The sequence below is a fragment of the Chiloscyllium plagiosum genome, chromosome 24 (assembly GCF_004010195.1).
Source record: "Chiloscyllium plagiosum isolate BGI_BamShark_2017 chromosome 24, ASM401019v2, whole genome shotgun sequence".
Taxonomy (NCBI): Eukaryota; Metazoa; Chordata; class Chondrichthyes; order Orectolobiformes; family Hemiscylliidae; genus Chiloscyllium; species Chiloscyllium plagiosum.
In genome coordinates, this window is record NC_057733.1 from 2,586,153 (window position 1) to 2,605,502 (window position 19,350).

Below are 19,350 nucleotides of genomic sequence, written 5' to 3' on the forward strand. Positions count from 1 at the left end.
ACCCAAAAAAACTTAGGTAAAATTTGGACTTGCGCTACAATCAATTTGAACAGTGGAAGACATAGACAAAGATAAATAATATCTTAATCAACAGATCAGATCAAAACTCTGCCATCCTGCCTCATCCAGTCATGAATGGTAGTGGACAATTGAAAACCTAAGAGGAAGAGGCTCCATGTACATCTTCATCCTTAGTGATAGAGGAATCCCACAGGTCAGATTAAGCCAGTAGTGACAATTGATTGATCCATCTTAGCCTCACTCTGGCCCCAGCATCTCAAAAACTAGTTTGATTCACTTTGCATGTTGAGGGTATTTGGGACATTGTAAAGTATCATTTAGTAAATGTAACTATGTCTGGATGTTCCCTGAATAGTCTATGAGACACTGTCCTGTTTTATTGTTCTTTGATTTTTTTCTTAGTAGTTTAATACAATTGAGTGTCCTGCTAGGCCATTTCAGAGGGCAGTTGCCTTAGGCCTGGAGACCAGATAAGGTCGTGGGCACCATCCTTGAAACTAGCTTTTTATTCCAGATTCATTGAATTGATTGAATTTAAGTTCCCCCAGCTGCTCTGATGAGATTTGAACTTGTGTCTACAGAGCACTACTCCAGACTTCTGGATTACTAGTTCAGTAGCATTGCTATGATTCTCATGGTACTGAGAGAAACTGTATCAAAAAAAAAGCAAGTTTTTGATGGCTGCATTTAAGTGTTCATGGGGGATGTCTCGAGATCTTGAGTTTGCAAATAAAAGAGCAGGTAGTAATCTTTTAGAAATTCACTTGGCCTGGGGTGAATTGATCTGAGGGCGATTGTTCATTCGAACTATGAGTATGAGTAGACACTTCAGCCCCATGAACCTACTCCACCATTTAATGTGGTTATGGCTGACCTCGTCTCAGCCTTAACTCCACTTTCCTGCCTTATCCGCAAAGCCCTTTAACCTGTTGGTAATTAAAAGTCTATCTCCTCCTCAGGTTTACGCAGTGTTGGCATTCACTGCACTCAAGGTAATGAATTCCTTTGAGAGAAGTAATTCCCCTTCTCATCTGTTTTAAATCTAACACCCTTTAACATAAAACTGTGATTCTAGTTTTAGATTGCCCACAAGGGTAAAAATTCACTCAAAGCTGTTCTGTACCTAATCTTTCCCTTTTCTTGTTCCAGTGGTATGACCCTGAGAGTTCTATCCTTGCCATTGAATGCTTTGCAGGTAAGTCATCTAGTTGTCTGGAATTCTTTGGAAGCAGGATTTTCTGGGGTTAGGAGAAGGGTGATTAATAGATGGAATGAGATGTTTATGGGAGGCAGTGAAGCGTTTGAGGAATGGATGATGAGAGGAGTTTATGGGTCAAGGTGACCATGGGTTGATGATAAAACATGTCTTGAAAGAACAGTCAATACTTTTATTTTCCTTCAAAGGCAATGACCGTCCAGAATATTGATTATTGGTTTGTGAGAAACATGGATGATATGAGCTGCTGCTTGTTGAATCTGTGCTGTCACTGATTGATTGGAGAAATTTATGAACATCCCTGTATGTAATGATTGCAAAGCCTATCCTACGAATTATACATTCTTTACTCAAGAATGTAAGGAATTTCATTGTAATCTTCCTACTAGGTAGGTTTATCTAATATTAAATGTCAAAGACTTCAGTACTAGGTCTGATCCAGTACAGTTTAATTTCCACTTTTTTTCCTGTTTCTTTTTCCTCACAGAACCATTCCTTTCACTGCTGCTGGTCTTGTCACAGATGAACTTCACCCTTGACTTGCAGGTTAGTGTCTATTTTCCACTTCTTCTTGAGTTCACTGTTCAAAGGCAGATCTGACCCACAGTACCATGACCTCCATCTGAGGTAGGACAAGGAGGTGGGTCTCTGCACAGAAGACAGAAGTAGAGTAGTTGTTTAATTGCTCTGCCATTTCCTTTCTCTATATTTATCAATTTTCCCATTTCACACGGTAAGGAACCTACATTTGCACTCTTTGTTTACTTACAGAAGTATTACAGTCTGCTGTTACGTTATCCACAAGTTTACTCTCTCATTCTATTTTTCCCCTTTTAATCAATCTGCTGGTCTTCCTTTGCTGAACACTAAGCCACTACCAGTTCTCAACCTTGCTACTTTTTCTAGCAACTTCCCTTTGGATCTAATACCATCCTTATTTTATTATTAGTCACAATTGAACAGTTTTCCTGTTGTGTTCTTTCACCCAAAAGAAATATATAATTGATGTATTAGTTCCTTAAACATAGCTACTACCATGTCCTTTAATGAAGTTAGTGAGTCCATTGCAGCCAACTGACTCTCATGCCTTCGTTGTTTCCTTCACTTTCTACTCCATTGAAGAATTTGTCATGTTATGATTACTTTTCCTAACTTAACTCTTGCAACAGGATTATTAATTAACCCCATTGTTAAAAATCTTATATACTCCAAGAATTCATTCACCACAGTATTATTGCTTGGGCAGTCTATGTAGACTAAACTCACCCATGATAACTGTGGCAGCCTTGTTGCATTCATTTCAAATTTCCTGTTTAATGCCACCTCCTACCTCTCTGCTATTGTTCAGAGGTCTATACAGGCAGTCTCTGGTTACAAGTGGGTTCCATTCCGGAGTATGTTTGCAAGTCTTATTTATACACCAGTTTGAACATAACACAGCATAATGTAAAATAGTCATTTGTGAGTACAAGTGACTATTTGTAAGTTGGATTCTGAAAGTTATTATTAATATGGGAATTTGTTTGTGAGTACAAGCATCCAAAAATTGGGGACAGAGTGTAGTTAACTCCCACTAATGTTTCTGGTCCTTATTGCGTCTTGACTCCACCTTGACTGATTCCAGCATTGACATCCTTGCTCACTACTGCATTGATTTAGTCTTTCACAAACAATGCCACCGAACCACCATTACCTTTTTGCCTCTTCTGTGTTCACCATAGAGGATAAGAAAACATGCTAGCTATACCTCTATGACTCTAAATCAGGATGTGGAATGAAGAGGGGAACTTGGTGAAATAACAATCACCAGGAAAATGAGACTAAGGAAACTTATGATTCTGTGGACCAGGACCCAGATACAGACGGACTTTGAGTCGTAGAGATTTACAGCACAGAAAAATATTCTTTGGATCTTCGCATTCCCGTCAGTTAAAATGGAATTCTAATCCCATTTCCCAGTACTTGGCCCATAGTCCTGTATGGCTTAACATCTTACATGTGCATCTAAATATATCTTAAATATGGTGAGAGTTTCTTAAAGGCAATGAGCTCCATATTTTCACCACCCTCTGGGTGAAAATATTTTTACTCCCATGGGCGGCATGGTGGCACAGTGGTTAGCACTGCTGCCTCACAGCGCCAGAGACCCGGGTTCAATTCCCGCCTCAGGCGACTGACTGTGTGGAGTTTGCACGTTCTCCCCGTGTCTGCGTGGGTTTCCTCCGGGTGCTCCGGTTTCCTACGGGCATGGGTGGGTTGCGCTTCGGCGGGTCGGTGTGGACTTGTTGGGCCTGTTCCCACACTGTAATGTAATCTAATCTTAAAATCCTCTAAACTTTCTCCCTTTAACTTAAATCTCTGCTGTTGGTCACTGATCAAGGGGAAATGTTTCTTTCTATCTGCCTTTTCTAAGCCCCTCATAATTTTGTACACCTGAAACATGTCCCTTCTCAATCTCCTCTGCTCTAAGGAAAACAAACTCAGTCTGTCCAAATCTGTCTTAATAACAGAATCTCTCCAGACCAAGTAGCATTTTGATAAATCTCCTCTGCATCCTCTCCAGTGCTATCATTTCCCTCCTATAATATGGATTCCAGAACTGCACACAATACTGTAAGCATGGCCTAACCAATGTTTTCTACAGTTCCAGCATAACGTCCATGCTCTTAAACTCTATGCCTTGGCTAATAAAGGGTAGCATTCCATATACCACCTTAACCACTTTATCATCCTGTTCTGATACTTTAAAGTAAGAGTGGACATGTGCACCAAAGTCCCTTTGATCGTTGGTGCTTCTCATGGATCTACTGTTCATCATGTATTCCCTTGGCTTGTTTGTCCTGCCCACGTGCATCACATCGCATTTGTCCTTGGGTTTTAAAAGCGGTTGCTAATGAGGTAGTAGCTGAATTGGTACTAATTTCCCAAAATGCACTAAATTCTGGCAGGTTCCATCAGATTAGAAAGTAGCAAATATAATCTATCTATTCAAGAAGGGAGGGGGGGGTAGAAAATAAACTAAAGGCCAGTTAGGTTGACGTTTGTCATGAGGAGTATTGTGGAATTGATCATTATGTAGGTCATAGTTGAGGACTTCGAAAAATTCAAATTAATCAGGAAAAGTTGAGCGAAAACAGAGAACCACCACAGAAATCTGAGATGCAGAGGAATCTGACTGTTCTCTTGCATGACACACAGAACGTTATTGTGCAGATTATTCTATGACTCTAAGTGCAGCAGGCATTTAAGAAGGCTAATGGAATGCTGTCCTTTATTCTGAAAGAAATTGAACATAAAAAGGATGACATCGAGGTGCACTGGTTGGATTGTCTCTTATTGGAGATGGTCATTGCCTGGCATTTGTATGGCACAAATATTCCTTGCCACTTGACAGCCCAATATTGTCCAGATCTTGTTGCATTTCAACATGAATTGCTTTAGTATCTGAGGAGTCATGAATAATGCTAACGTTGTGCAATCATTGGCAAACAGCCCCATTTCTGACTTTGAAATGGAGAGGAGGTCATTGATGAAGCAGCTGAAGATGGTTGGGCCTAACCTGAGGAATTCATGCAGAGATGTCCTGGAGCTGAGATGACTTACTTCCAATTATCACAACACCTTCTAACCAGCACAGAGTTTGCCTGCTGATACCCATTTATTCCATGTTTGCTATGACTCTTTGATGCCATACTTGGTAAAATTCAGCTTTGATGTCCCCTTATTTCTGGAATTTATCTCTTCTGTCCACGTTTGAATGAGGTCAGTAGCTGGTGGAACCCAAACAGGGTATCACCGAGCAGGCTGTTGCTGACCAGTTACTGCTTGACAGCAGTAACTGTTGATAACTAATTCCATCCTGTTACTGATAAACAAGAGTAGACTGATGGGGCGGTAATTTGCCAGGTTGAATTTGTCACACCTATTGTGTGGAAGTGCCAGTGTTGGACTGGGACGGGCAAAGTTTTAAAAAAATCACACAACACCAGGCTATAGTCCAACAGGTTTATGTTTTAAAATGTTGAGGTTGGAAACCAGAGAAGTGCAGCATCGTGAGGTTATCCGTGGATTTGTGTTAGAGTGAAGTACTGAGGTGCCCATGCTTGATGGAGATATGTGTGGCTAAGAATTAGACTGATTCTAAAGACTAGTCCATGGTAAGTCTGGTGGGATGAAACTTGTTGATATCACTGTGTAATTGTTTCAGTGACTCCTCACTATGGGTCGAGAGAAAGAAAATGTTGTCAATATATTTAGTGTATAGTGTTGGAGGTCCTGTGCAGCAAAGAAGTCTTGTTTAAACTTGTGCATGAAAATCTTGGCATATTGCGGTGCAAATTTGGCCCCCATGACTCTTTCATCTGTCTGGCTAAAGAACTGGTTGTCAAACGTGAAGATGTTGTGATCGAGGATGAATCGGATGAGTTGTAGGATGATACCTGGAGATTGGTAGTTGTTGGTATTGAGTGATGTCGTCATTGTGGGGTATGCTGGTATAGAGTGCTGAAATGTCCATTGTGCCTATCGTGTGCAGGACGTAGCTGGGCAATTTTCTGCATTGAGAGGTATGGCAGGGTTGTAACAGTACTAGAACATCTTAGCTAGGGGAGCAACAAGTTCTGGAGCACAATTCTTCAGGAGTATTGCTGGAATGTTGTCAGAGCCCATCGCCTTTGCGGTATCCAGTGTCTTCAGCCATTTCATCACATCACATGGAGTAAATTGAATTAGCCAAAGTGTGTTATCTATGATGCTAGGGGCCATTGGAGAATGCCAAGATGGATCACCGACTCAGCACTTCTGACTGAAGATTGCTGCAAATGCTTCAGCCTCATCTTTTGCACTGATATGCTTGGCTCTTCCATCATTGAGTATGAGGATATTTGAGGAGCCTCCTCCTCCAGTGAGTTGTTTAATTATCCATTACCATTCACAACTGGATGTGGCAGGACTGCAGAGCTTAAATCTGGTACATTGGTCTTGGGATCACTTAGTTCTGTCTATCATTTGCTCTTTGGCACACACGTAGTCCTGTTTGCTAGCTTCACCAGGTTGACACCTCATTTTTAGGTATGCTTGGTACTGCTCCTGACATGCCCTCCTGTACTATCCATTGAACCAGGGTTGATACCCTGGCTTGATGGTAATGGTTGAGTGGGGGTTTGCTGGGCATGAGGTTACACGTTGTGCTGGAGTACAATTTTGCCCCCAGTGTGCCTCATGAATGACTCTTCAGTTGCTGGATCTGTTTTAAGTCTGTCTCATTTAGCACAGTGATGGAGGGTATTTGCAGTGTGAAGGTGGGACTTCGTCTCCAGACAGGATATGCGGTGGCCAATCTTACTGATACTGTCATGAACAGATGCATCTGCAGCAGGCAGTTTGGTGAGGATGAGACCAAGTATGTTTCTCTCTCTTGTTGGTTCCCTTACCACCTTTAGGACCTAACCAGCTCGATCAGTAGGGCTGCTGCAGAGGACATCAAAATCCTCCACCCAGAATATATTTTATGCTCTTGCCACTGTCAGAGCTTTCATCAAGTGTTGTTCAACATTGAGGAGTACTGATTCATCAGCTGAGGGAGGACGGTACATGGTAGTCAGCAGAAAGTTTACTTGCCCCCACGTTTAACCTGAAGCCATGAGACCTCATGAGATCCAGAGTCAAAGTTGAGGGCTCCCAGGGCAACGCCATCCTGACCATCTCTGCTGGGTGATACCTGCCAGTGGGACAGGACATATACAGGGATGGTGTTGGTGATGTCTGGTACATTGTCTGTCAGCTGTGATTCCATGAGTATGACTATGTCAGTCTGTTGCTTGACAAATTTGCATTTATAAGACAGCAAAGAGATTGCATAGGGAGTGTAGCTGGGGCACTGGGAACACGAAGGCATGAGTCTTTTTACACAAATAGGCTGAAGCCACTTAAAGCAAAAATTTTGCCTACAGCGTTTCATTCAGGTGATTTTCCACAGAAGCTTCCTGCATTGGTGGTGAAAATGTGCTCCCTCAATATTCAGCATAAAACATTCCTGGGTCAGATATGACTCCATATAGATGTAAGTCAATTTGTTCTACCTCCACTAACATTTGTCAGTCTCCAAATTGCCCTTTTCCAACCTCTGCAGTGGTATCATTTTCTAAGTGAGCTCTCAGGCTTGGTGCTACTTGGTGCCAACTAGGCCTGACAGACTTATTTTAATTTAAATGCCTAATGCATATTTGCTTCAGTGCATGTAGAGGTATTCATCACGCTGTTATATTTCTGCTTGGGTTCTTTTTCAGAACAGCAGTTTTTTGGATGAGAGCTGGCTGCTTCCAGTAAGTGTTTTTATTCTTTTAATATGAAATTGGAGGGAGTGGCAGTAACCCGATACTTTCATGGTAGAAGGAGATTATTTACATAGAATATATGTTGAATGTACGGAACAGAAACCGGCCATTCAGCCTAATAGGCCTATAATAACATTTATGCTGTGTGCATGTTTCTTTCAAATTCAGTTACAAATCATTTTATTTCTTTTTTATCATGTGTTTATCTAGCTTAACTGGAAACTAACCTGTGCTTTTCATCTCAAACTTATACTCTCTGGATAGTTTTTCTCCTAAATTTCCTACTAGTGACTATCTTCTATTCATTTGCTCTGCTTTAACCTGCAATGGCAATGTGTATTTTACATCTACCCTATCAAACCTGTTCAAATATTTGAAAAGCTGATCATTCTGCCATAACGTGTGTTTCATCAACGTGAATTGGCTATAACATGATTGACGAATTGTGGATACTGTTTGGATAATGTGAACTTTCTACTGAACAGATGTAGCGATTTTCTATTCGCGGTCTTCACCAGCGTGATTTTCTGTAGCGGTTTTCCATAGCACAATTTTCTAAAGCGTGAGATTGTTGGGGAACACAATTGTCACGTTATAGCAGAATGACCTGCACCTCTATCAGATCACCCTTCTCTCCTGGGGAAGAAGTCCCAGTCTGCTCACTCTCCTGCTATTGATAAAATCTAAGCTCTGGTATCATCATTGTAAATCTTTTTTTTTTAAGTTATGGTGACCAGAACTGTTCATCATATACTGATGCAGTAGTTTTGCAGTTCCAAATATTCTCTTTCCTGAAGTTGCTGCATCCTGGGTTTTCAAGACTACAATCACCAGTGCAGTCCAGGTTGCTACTGTGCACCTGGAAGCTGAGACAGTGAAAGCAGCAGCCTGTTCAACCATGGAGGTTAACTAGGCCTAGCCTGACCCTGTCTAAAAGCAGTATTCAAACTTTTGCACTTTCTAGCAGCAACTGATAGAATTGATAACCCTGGCTGATTGATCTAGAGCCCAAAGTCAATTGTGACACCACAACAAAGATCAACTAATTGTACTGAGCAGAATTTGAACTGATACTTCTATGTTACGGATGTATAGTGACTCTATTACTTTACAGGCAGTACAAGCTCCATTGTTCAGTTATACATTAACTCGAGTGCTAGGAGATCAAGCATAATTCATGGCTCCCTGGGTTGATCATTTTTCTAGGCTTCATGCTTATGCACTGAATAAGAACTTTGATTTTTATAAAGGACTACAACACCAATGGTGCTTCACAGATTTTGGTTGAAACTTTATTGCTGGAACAGCACAGCAGGTCAGGCAGCATCCAGGGAACAGGAGATTCGACGTTTCGGGCACAGGCCCTTCTTCAGGAATGAGCAGAGTGTGTTCAGCAGGAGAAGATAAAAGGTAGGGAGGAGGGACTTGGAGGAGGGGCGTTGGAAATGTGATAGGTGGAAAGAGGTCAAGGTGAGGGTGATAGGTCGGAGTAGGATCTTGTGATCCTAAGAATGGGTCTGGTCACAACGTCACTCCATATAGTTAGACTGTGCCATACCAGCTGTCCCTTGTAGAGAAACCTGTGTGGAAACCGCTTTTCACCGCAGGTCTACTAAGCATCATTAGCATTAGCGCAATATCCAGAAAAAGGTCAGAAGTCACATGACATCAGGTTTTAGTCCAACAGGTACATTTCAAATCACAAGCTTTTGGAGCACTGTTCTTTCGTCAGGTAACATCAATACTAGCACCTCTACATCATGTTGAAAAAGGAGAGGGTGGGTCCTATCAAAGTTGAAACTTTATTGCTGGAACAGCACAGCAGGTCAGGCAGCATCCAGGGAACAGGAGATTCGACGTTTCGGGCACAGGCCCTTCTTCAGGAATGAGCAGAGAGTGTTCAGCAGGAGAAGATAAAAGGGATCCTTCCAGCCCGGCACCGCCTTCCTGACCTGCAGTCTTCTTCTTGACCTCTCCGCCTCCATCCTACTCCGACCTATCACCCTCACCTTGACCTCTTTCCACCTATCACATTTCCAACGCCCCTCCTCCCTACCTTTTATCTTCTGCTGAACACTCTCTGCTCATTCCTGAAGAAGGGCCTGTGCCCGAAACGTCGAATCTCCTGTTCCCTGGATGCTGCCTGACCTGCTGTGCTGTTCCAGCAATAAAGTTTCAACTTTGATCTCCAGCATCTGCAGACCTCACTTTTGCTTCACAGATTTTACACTGAATCCATGAATGCAAATGATTGGTCAATAATGTAGGTTTTAAGAAGTGTCTTTAAAAAAGATTAAACAGTCCTCACTTTCTCCTACACATATTTAGGGCCTATATTAAAGTAAAGAACTGCAGATGCTGGAGAGCTTATCCAAATAGCTAAAATACATCCAATAGTAGCGGCACCAGGCTACTATGGATCTAAAATCGGAGTGCAGATATCTCTGGGTTGTGGAGCTGGAGAAAATGACTGATATGTTGGGTGACAAAGCCAATGGAATAAAAGGGATGATAATTTTAAAATTTTAAGGCATTGTTTAAGCAGGAGCCAATGTAGATCAGCAAAATCAGGGTGATAGGTGAATGAAACTTGGTGTGAGCTAAGAAATTGGCCGTAGAATTTTGAATGGCCTTATGTTACTCGTGAGAAATGTGGGAAGCCAGCTTCACATTGGTCAAGTCTCGAGATAACACAATTAGAAATAAAGCTTTCAGCAAAAAACACAAAGTTGGAGAAACTCCACAAGTCTAGCAGGGTCTGTGGAGAGATGAACAGAGTTAACTTTTTGAGTCCAGGATAACTTCTTACGAACTTTCAGCAATAGATGAGCTGAGGCTGAGGCAGAGTCTAATTATGTTAGGGAGGAATAAAAAAATAGTCAAAAACAGCTTTGCAATGGAAAATTAATCCCACCTCCAATGGATCAAGTAGGTAATTGGAATAGAATTTTAATTAAAAATCTAACATTTAAAATGTTTTAGTTCTGCTCTATCTGCTGTGCATTTCTCTTTCAATTCTCTCTATCCTATCTGTTTAATTATACTTTATTTTAGTGTTACTGATCAGACAGTATAGAAGGCAATTAGATAAAGGGATTCAAAGTCAGGATGAGCTGAGAGGAAATTTATTGGACATAGTACTTCATTTCCCATTACTTCAGATATTTATATCATTGTCTTTTCTATAACTTTATGTTCAGGTGTCTTTCTTATTAGTTAATTTAAATGGTTCTGAATGCACAATAACTTTCAAATCTTAGTCATGGTGTCATAGAGATGTACAGCATGGAAACATATCCAACTCGTCCATGCCAACCAGATATCCCAACCCAATCTAGTCCCGTTTGCCAGCACTTGGCTCATATCCCTCTAAACCCTTCCTATTCATATATCTATCCAGATGGCTTTTAAATGCTGTAATTGTACCAGCCTCCACCACTTCCTGTGGCAGCTCACTCCATATGTGCACCAACCTCTGCGTGAAAATGTTGCCCCTTAGGTCTCTCTTATTGTCTTTACCCTCTCACCCTGAACCTATGCCCTCTAGTTCTGGGCTTCCCCACCCCAGGGAAAAGACACCTCACACTGTGGTAGCTCTTTCTGACCCAGTGAGGGTCCTGTTCTCACATTGAGACAATAAATGCTTCTTTTAACCCAGGTGTGTGAGACATATGACACAGTGCCCTGCCGGGAGCTGGGAATGGTGCTCAGGTAAGATCCAATTGCCTCATGTTAGCAACAACTGGTGCAAGTGTAAAGTACTTGGCTTGGATATTTTCTAAAGAACTATCTGAAGTGTGAATCCCTGCAGCATTCACAACAAGGTCAATGGTCGAAAGGCACAAATAGAAGTAAATGATTATTGCAGAAACATGGCTGTATGGTGATCAGGGCTGGGAACACAAATTGCAAGGATATTCAATATTTGAGAAGACAGACAAGAAAGAAGACTAGTAAGATGAGAGAGGATCAGTACATTAGTAAAGGTAGGTCTCAGATCAGAAGAACAATGTATCAAATCATTTTGGTTGAAATTAAGAAAGAGCAAGGGTCAGCAGACATTGGCTGGAGTTATTGATAGCCACCAAAAACTAGTGGTAGTGTGCGACATGGAGATCAGAGAATCAAGAGATAAAAGAATATGGGCAACACTGTAATCGTTGGGTGAATTCATCTACGTATAGACTGGTAAACCAACTGAACACTCAAGCTATGGAGGACAGGTTTCTGGAATGTCTTAGTGATGGCTTTCTAGGGCAGTATGTTGAAGAATCAATTAGAGGACGGGCAGTTTTGGATCTAATAATATGAAATAGAAAGGGCTACTTAATAATCTTGCTGTAAAAGAACCTTTAGGGATGTGTAACCATGATACGATAGAGTTTAAAAGTGGAGGCAGTTCAGTCTGAAGCAAGGGTGATAAACTTGAAAAAGGGAAATTATGAAAATGTGAGGCACAAGTTGGCTGAGCTGGTTTGGCAAAGTACATTAAAACATATGGCTGTACATAGGCAAGGGACAGCCTTTAAAGAGCACGGTGGTTCAGTCATTAGAACTGCTGCCTCTCAGCGCCAGAGACCCGGGTTTGATTCCAACCTTGGGCAACGGCTGTGTGGAATTTTCACATTTCCCCCCCCCCCCCCCGTGTCTGCTTGGGTTTCCACTGGTGCTCCGGTTTCCCCTCTCAGTCCAAAGATGTGTAGGTTTGGTGGATTGGCCATGCTAAATTGCCCATAGTGTCCAGGCTAGGTACAATTACAGCAGACTAGGTGGATTCATAATGGGAAATGCAGGGATTGGGTTGGGTGGGATGCTCTTCGGAGTGTCAGTGTGGACCCAATGGGCTGAATAACCTGCTTCCACCCTGTAGGGATTCTATGATGAGCTGTTACATGGCTCACAGCAACTATACATTCTTTCAAGATGCAAATGGTCAGTCAACTGTGGCTGATGAAGAAAGTTAAGCATTGTATAAGATTAAAACATTTAAAGTAGTCAGAAATAGTAATAAATCTGAGGATTGGAAGATTTTAGAATATAACAAAGAAAGACCAAGAAATTAAAAATGACAGGAAGAAAAGAACACAAATGCAATCTAGTTTTTAAAAAAAAGCTTCTATATGTACTTAAGAAATGTTTGGCTTAAATGTATGTAGCTCCATTCAGCAGAATGAGGAGAATTAATAATGAGAAATAGAGACATTACAGAACCTAAGTGATTACTTTGTATCCCACCCCACCCTACCCCAATCCCTACCGATGAACCCAACCCTACTCCCTGTCGTTACCAGAATCCCTGACATCCTGTTTCCCCAGATCCGAATTCTACCCATGCCAACTTACTCTCAACACTGCATCAACTTACCATACATCCTGGCACCTTATTCCTTTCCCACTTGTCGTTTGACTCACCTGCTACCCCTACTTACCTGGTCCTATACCCCCTATTGCGCTGGCATCCTACCCTTCGCACACTATGGCTTCCCCAGCTGGCCCTATTAACATGACACTCTACCCACAATTGATAAGAGTTTTCTACTGCACAGAAAAATACCCTTAGGTCCATTGGTCCATGCCAGTCATCAATTGCATCAATATTCATCTGACTCTCTATATTCTACCCACACCCTGCATAAAGTTTCTTTGAATTTGTTACTGGATTTATTAGTGACTGACTTCATTCACTTTTGCACTCCCTTACAAATGGAAACATCTTTTTTTACATCTTCACAATTAAGATTTCTATGCAGTCGCTCCACTGCCTTCACCTTTCTCGAGAAAAGAGCCACAGCTTGCCTGAGTTTTTGACGGCAGAAAGTTATGTTTCCTTTCACATCTGACAGAAGTTTACCTGTACCTCCACAAATGTCACCTACTGTATCCGTTGCACCCGATGTGGTCTCCTCTACATTGGGGAGAAGGACATCACCTTGTTCTCTGAAACGATCCACATCTCTGGGTCATTTGCACCAACCAACCCCAGCGCCCCGTGACTGAACACTTCAACTCCCCCTCTCACTCCACCAAGGACATAGTCATAGAGTTATTTGCAAGTTCTGGGCCGCCTCCATCGCCAAGCCCTAACCACCGAAAGCCTTCTGTGGGGAAGAATGCCTCATCTTCCACCTTGAGACCCTGCAACCACACAGGATTAATGTGGATTTCACCAGTTTCCTCCTTTTCCCTCCGTCCATTTTATCCCAGCTCCAAGCCTCCAACTCAGCACTGCCCTCTTGGCCTGTCCATCACCAAACCCATCTATCTGCTGCACCCTCCTCTCTGACCTATCACCTTCTTCCCCACCTTCATCTACCTATTCCACTCCCAGCTACCTTCAATGCCTTCAGTATTCTTAATATATCGTTGGAGGAAATGTCTGCTGCTCCAAGCAATAAACTCTGTAGTGATATGGATATTTCCAAAGGGATCTGTAATTGGAAATCAGGTATCAAATTACAGGCTTATTGACAGTTGGCCTTTTCTTTCAGATACACTGACAGGCGTGTTTTTGTATCGGAGGTGATTGCGGGAAGTCAAGCTGAAGCAGATGAATGTGTCTATGTTGGGGACATTATTGATGGAATCAATGGGATTTCATTGCGAAATGCTCAGAGAGGAGAGGTAAAATACCAGTGTACTCACTGGCAATACATAGTCAGACCTTGAGTCGACCATAGCCTTTACTTATTATCATAGAATCCCCACAGTGTGGAAACAGGCCATTTGGCCCAACAAGTCTGCACTGACTACCTAAGAGTATCCCACTCAGACTATGTAAGGTCGAACCATTGGACTTAGCAGGAGTAGGCCATTCAGCCTTTCCAGCCTGCTGTGCCAGCCAGTAAGGACATTGGTCTGATTGTGACCTCAACCCCCACTGTTCCTTGACTCCCTTTCCTAATAGGAATATATTTAACTCTCCCTTGAATAATTATAAGAGCCCAGCTTCCACTATTTTCTAGAGAAGAGAATTCCATAAACTAACATTCCACAGAGAGAAGAAATTGCTCCTTGCTTCTGTCTTAAAAGGGAGACTTTTTGTTCTTAAACCATGCCCCCAATTCCAGTCTCCCATACAAGAGGAAACATCTTCCCAGATTCACTCTATCCTGTGCACTCAGAATTTTTGTTTAAGTATAATCACCTTTTATTCTTCTAAGATCCAGAGGCATAGAATCATAGAATCTCTCCAGAATGGAAGCAGACCATTCGGCCCATCAAGTCCATACCGAACATCTGAAGAGTGTCCCACCTAGACCCACTCCCATGTCCTAACCCTGTTATCCTGCATTTCCCATGGCTAATCCACCTAGGCAGCATATCCCTGGGCACTGTGGGCAATTTAGCAAGGCCATTCCACTTAATCTGAGGAAACTGGAGCATCCAGAGGAAACCCACATAGACACATACGGGGAGAATGCGGGTAAGTGGAGTTGAAATGCCCATCAGCCATGATTGAATGGCGGAGTGGACTCGATGGGCCGAATGGCCTTACTTCCACTCCTATGTCTTATGGTCTTATAGTCTTACACCCGCAGAATATGCAAACTCCACACAGTCACCTGAGGCTGGAATCTAACCTGGGTCTCTGGTGATGTGAGGTAGCAATGCTAACCACTGAGTCACTATGCCAACCCATGGGCCTAATCTGTTCAACATTTCTTCATAGGATAAGCCCCTCATCCTAGGAATAAAGTCAAGTGAATCCTCCCTGAACGGCTTTGAATGCGTTTGTATCCTCTTTTATAAGAAAGATCCAAAATGTATATGATACTTCAGATGTGGTCTAACCAGAGTTTCAGTAAAATTTCCCTATTTTGATATCCATTACCTTTGCAATAATGCCAACATACTATTTGTCTCACCATAATGTGCTGTACCTGCATGTAGCTTTTTGCTGATTCATGTACCAACATGCCCAGACCACTTTGCACCTCATTTGTGTAATCTCTCTCCTTTTTTAAATTAAGTTCTGTTTTTCTACTCTTCCTGCCAAAGTGAACAAGTTCACATTTTCCCACATTGCACTCAATCTATCTATATCTCTTTGCAAACTCTCTAGCTCCTCTTGACAATTTACCTTCTGACCTGTCGTCATCAAATTTAGCTGTCACACATTTAGATGTCCATTCATGTCACTGATATAGTTTCTAAATCGTTAAGGTTTCAACTAGTTAACAGCTTGGCTAACTCAAAAAAACATCCAAAATAGAAATTGCTGCAGAAACGCCACAGGGCTGGCAGCATCTGTGGAAAGGAAAGAGTTAACATTTGACATTGGTGACCCTTTTTCAGTTCAGTTGATCATTCAGTGAAATGTGAGTGAAAAGTATCCTCGTTTTCTCACCACAGACTTCTCACCTCCTTTTCTGTGTTTGGCTCCAGGCACAAACAGTTTTACAGAAACTTCGAGGAAAGCCTTTAAGTTTCGAGATGATTCGCTGGAAGTGGCACGATGGTACAGTGTATGGACCCATGCTGCCTCATCTGCAACTGATGCAAAAAGAGATCCCTAACTTCAAGCTCCAATGCGATAACAAATCAAACAAAGTAATGAAAGAAGACGGTTTGCGGGAAGACAGGTGAGGACATTACAGACTCTCACCCCAGCCTTCATGCCACCCACGATGTGAATCACTGCTTGCAAGCTGTGTCATACCTGGGTTTGCATCCAGCCTGATTAACCATCCTCTAATCCCACTACATCTGGTTTGATCATCTGAATTAATATGTTTTATTAAAGTATTATTGATCCCCTCTTTCATCCCGATAGCCACCTTTGTGTGTAGCTGCATCAAGCTTTGTGTGTGGATCCTTAGCTTTGGTCATATTGCCATGGAATGCTTCTGTTTTCTCATGCGATCTTCTCAAGGCTCTGTGGGAAGAGAAGATGGTAGATCCTGTCAGGTGGTTCCCTGAGCAAAGTATCAAAGTCGTTTGGTAGAATGCCTCATGACCAGCACCAAGAAGTTTCCACGCTGATGGTGAGAAGGCGACTCCCTGTCAGATTGTTTATGCTTGGCCAGATTCTGTGCGTCACCATGCACTGCCCTCAAGACAGCTGCGGTGGTGAAGAGACCGTTGCACACCTCCTTCTGGAATGTGTCTTAATAGAGAAGGTCTGAAGGTAAATGCAGTGGTAGAAGGTCATTCTGAGGAACTTGGTGACTGTGTGCTCTATAGGCTGTTCCCATGGACACTCAGCAAGGCAAACATCCACTGTACCTGGAGGACCATCGACTCAGTGAAACACACTCTTTGGTCTCTCCGAAACTTGCTGGTTTTCCAGTGAAATGAGTTGTCCGTGACGGACGCACTCCAACGTTCAGAACAGTGTGCTGAGGGATGCACCAGAGTTTGGAGCAGCCAGTGTAAAAGTGCATTGGAGAAAGGTCACTGTCTAAGACCTTTCAGTCATGGTAAACCAAGGGCTTGGTATCTTATTGGATTGGTATCGTCTTGCGCTGTATGCCAGTCACTGAATGTATATTGTTAATGTCACATTTATAGCAAATTAAGGCAGCTCAGAGTGTAACACGCTCAATAGAGAAGTTTTCTTTTGTTGCACTTTAGATAATGTACAATTTGAAATGTTTTGGAGTGTAATTTTAAATATTTTACAAGTAACTATCTTTTTGCAAAGAAAACATGATCGCCTTTCCCCGTCCAGTTCCAGCCCCGCCTCCTGTTCCAGAGTCATCCTGGAGAGCAAGGAAAAGGCTAGCTCCTTTGCTTAGTAGAATGCCAGCCCCATCTTCTCCAACTGTGAGCAGCTTACATCATTCCCCCTTGACATTGAAATCATCCACTCACTTCCTGTCTACCTCAAACTAGCCCATGACCCTCTGTACAGATTCCCTCTAAATAATTAGGATAAGCACTGGCCTAAATTTAAATGCGAAACAAATCTGTTTACAGTAATTAGAAAGAAGCATGACCCTGTGTTTGCTCGCTTGAATATGTTTATTAGTTTTAGTTGCTGAATAATGAGTGATCAGTAATTACCAGAAACAAAATTTTAAACGTTCACATGACTAAACACAATTAAATACTTTTAAGTTTGATGCTACAACCATAAATATCTCTCTTGTCCAACAGGCTGCTGTATTCACTCCGATTCTTTGGCAAGGTGAACATTGGAATGGTAAACACAGTTTTCCTGACTCCACCCTGGTAATGTTGTGATTGTGATGCTGAGCAAAGGAGAGCAAATGCATGTTCAAACTTACATTTATTCGTTTTCTTTGATCCACAAATTTAGGGCAACACAGAGTTTTCGCTTGGCTTTATGAACCAAATAAATGAAGATTATCTCAACAAATCTGAGCTGAATCAAGAAATAGCAGGATAGTAGAAGGATCTTTTCCAAACTTCCCTCAAACTTCAGTGCCTCATCCCTGCAACCATTCCTGCAAACCTCTTCTGCACTCTATCCAATGTGTTCACATTCTTTCTAAATGTGTCACCCAGAACTGTACACAGTACACTAAATGAGGTCTAACAAGTGTCCTATATAAGTTTATCCTAATTTCGAGGACTTAACTTGTTAAAGGTTTTGTTTTAAGGGATGCGCCATGCCCTAATTTACCTGTCTTTCAGACCAAGGTTGCCACAAAGCAGGAATCGGGTTTCTGCACAAAACACAAATGATCATTTATTGTTTGTAATTAGACACTGGCTCCAGCTAAAGAGATATAAGCCATTGGCATATAACACTACTTACTAAAGTTGTAACTATGTTATATACCCCCTCCCCCACCACCACCACCACTCCCGTACACACACAGAATTAATTATTGGCAAAGGAAAAAAAAAAATTGGCAAGTCAATTCAAAGACCTTTGCTTCCCAATTCTGATATCAAGATGATCCATCTTCGGCTAGCCAAGCCCTTAGTGTTCAGTTAACTTTATGCTGGTTTGTTAGAAGTACAAAGTGACTGATTCCCTTGGAAAGTGTCTCTGATTTATCAATTCAAAACTCAGCTCATGGCAATTGCTGCAGGAAAGGTATACTTTTCTTCCAGGTGTACTGCAGAGAACAGGCAGCTTCTGCTGGGGAGGGTGACTGCACATACTTCAGTGTCTTTCTCTCTCTCTGTGTCTGTGTCTCTGCAACTTGTTTCCAGTTCCAACCAGCTCAGTTAGCTGAGAACTAATTAACTTCTCTTGTGAACAAATGCTACGTTCCTAACAATCTCGATTTTGCAGGAACCATTGTCTCAAAAAAAGACTTCACAGTAGGTTTACAGTCAAATTCCTCGCTGTGAAATTATACAGCCATTCCTGGTAAATCCCAGTTTTTTACAAACATTTTTTTCTCCTTGCAGTCCACAGATTTTAAAGATACAAAAAGACCCATTTCTTACAACTGATTAAGGTGCAAAATCATAGGCAGCAATTTAACACAAAGCATGAAGCAATTTGTTCAGATCAGGCACACAGGAAATTAGCTCTTCAACCATGTCCTGAAACAGACTCGCTACCACAGCCACATTTTCTTCCTCATTTCCCCTTCCCCCACCTCACCTCAGGTCCAGCCTTCCAGCTCAGCACCGTTCCCATGACCTGTCCTACCTGCCTATCTTCCTTTCCACCTATCCACGCCACCCTCCTCTCTTAACTATCACCTTCATCCCCACCCCATTTACCCATTGTACTCTTTGCTACCTTCCCCCACCCTTCTCTCTGACCTATCACTTTCATCCCCCATCCATCCATTGTATTCTTTGCTACCTTGTCCCTAGCCACAGACCCCTCCCATCTATCTCTCAACCCTG

At 42.2% G+C, this 19,350-nt stretch overlaps 1 protein-coding gene across 4 annotated transcripts in view; it reads left to right on the forward strand.

Moving 5' to 3' along the window:
• The window catches only part of si:ch211-250n8.1, a 73,899-nt gene that overhangs the window by 31,361 nt on the left and 23,188 nt on the right, over nt 1–19,350 (forward strand). For all 4 annotated transcript variants that reach the window (XM_043714291.1, XM_043714293.1, XM_043714292.1 and 1 more), the window contains 7 exons: nt 1,171–1,216; nt 1,725–1,783; nt 7,525–7,560; nt 11,231–11,283; nt 14,061–14,193; nt 15,958–16,154; nt 17,671–17,716. In XM_043714291.1, the coding sequence (XP_043570226.1) occupies nt 1,171–1,216; nt 1,725–1,783; nt 7,525–7,560; nt 11,231–11,283; nt 14,061–14,193; nt 15,958–16,154; nt 17,671–17,716 (570 nt within the window). The remainder of the gene's footprint in view (nt 1–1,170; nt 1,217–1,724; nt 1,784–7,524; nt 7,561–11,230; nt 11,284–14,060; nt 14,194–15,957; nt 16,155–17,670; nt 17,717–19,350) is intronic.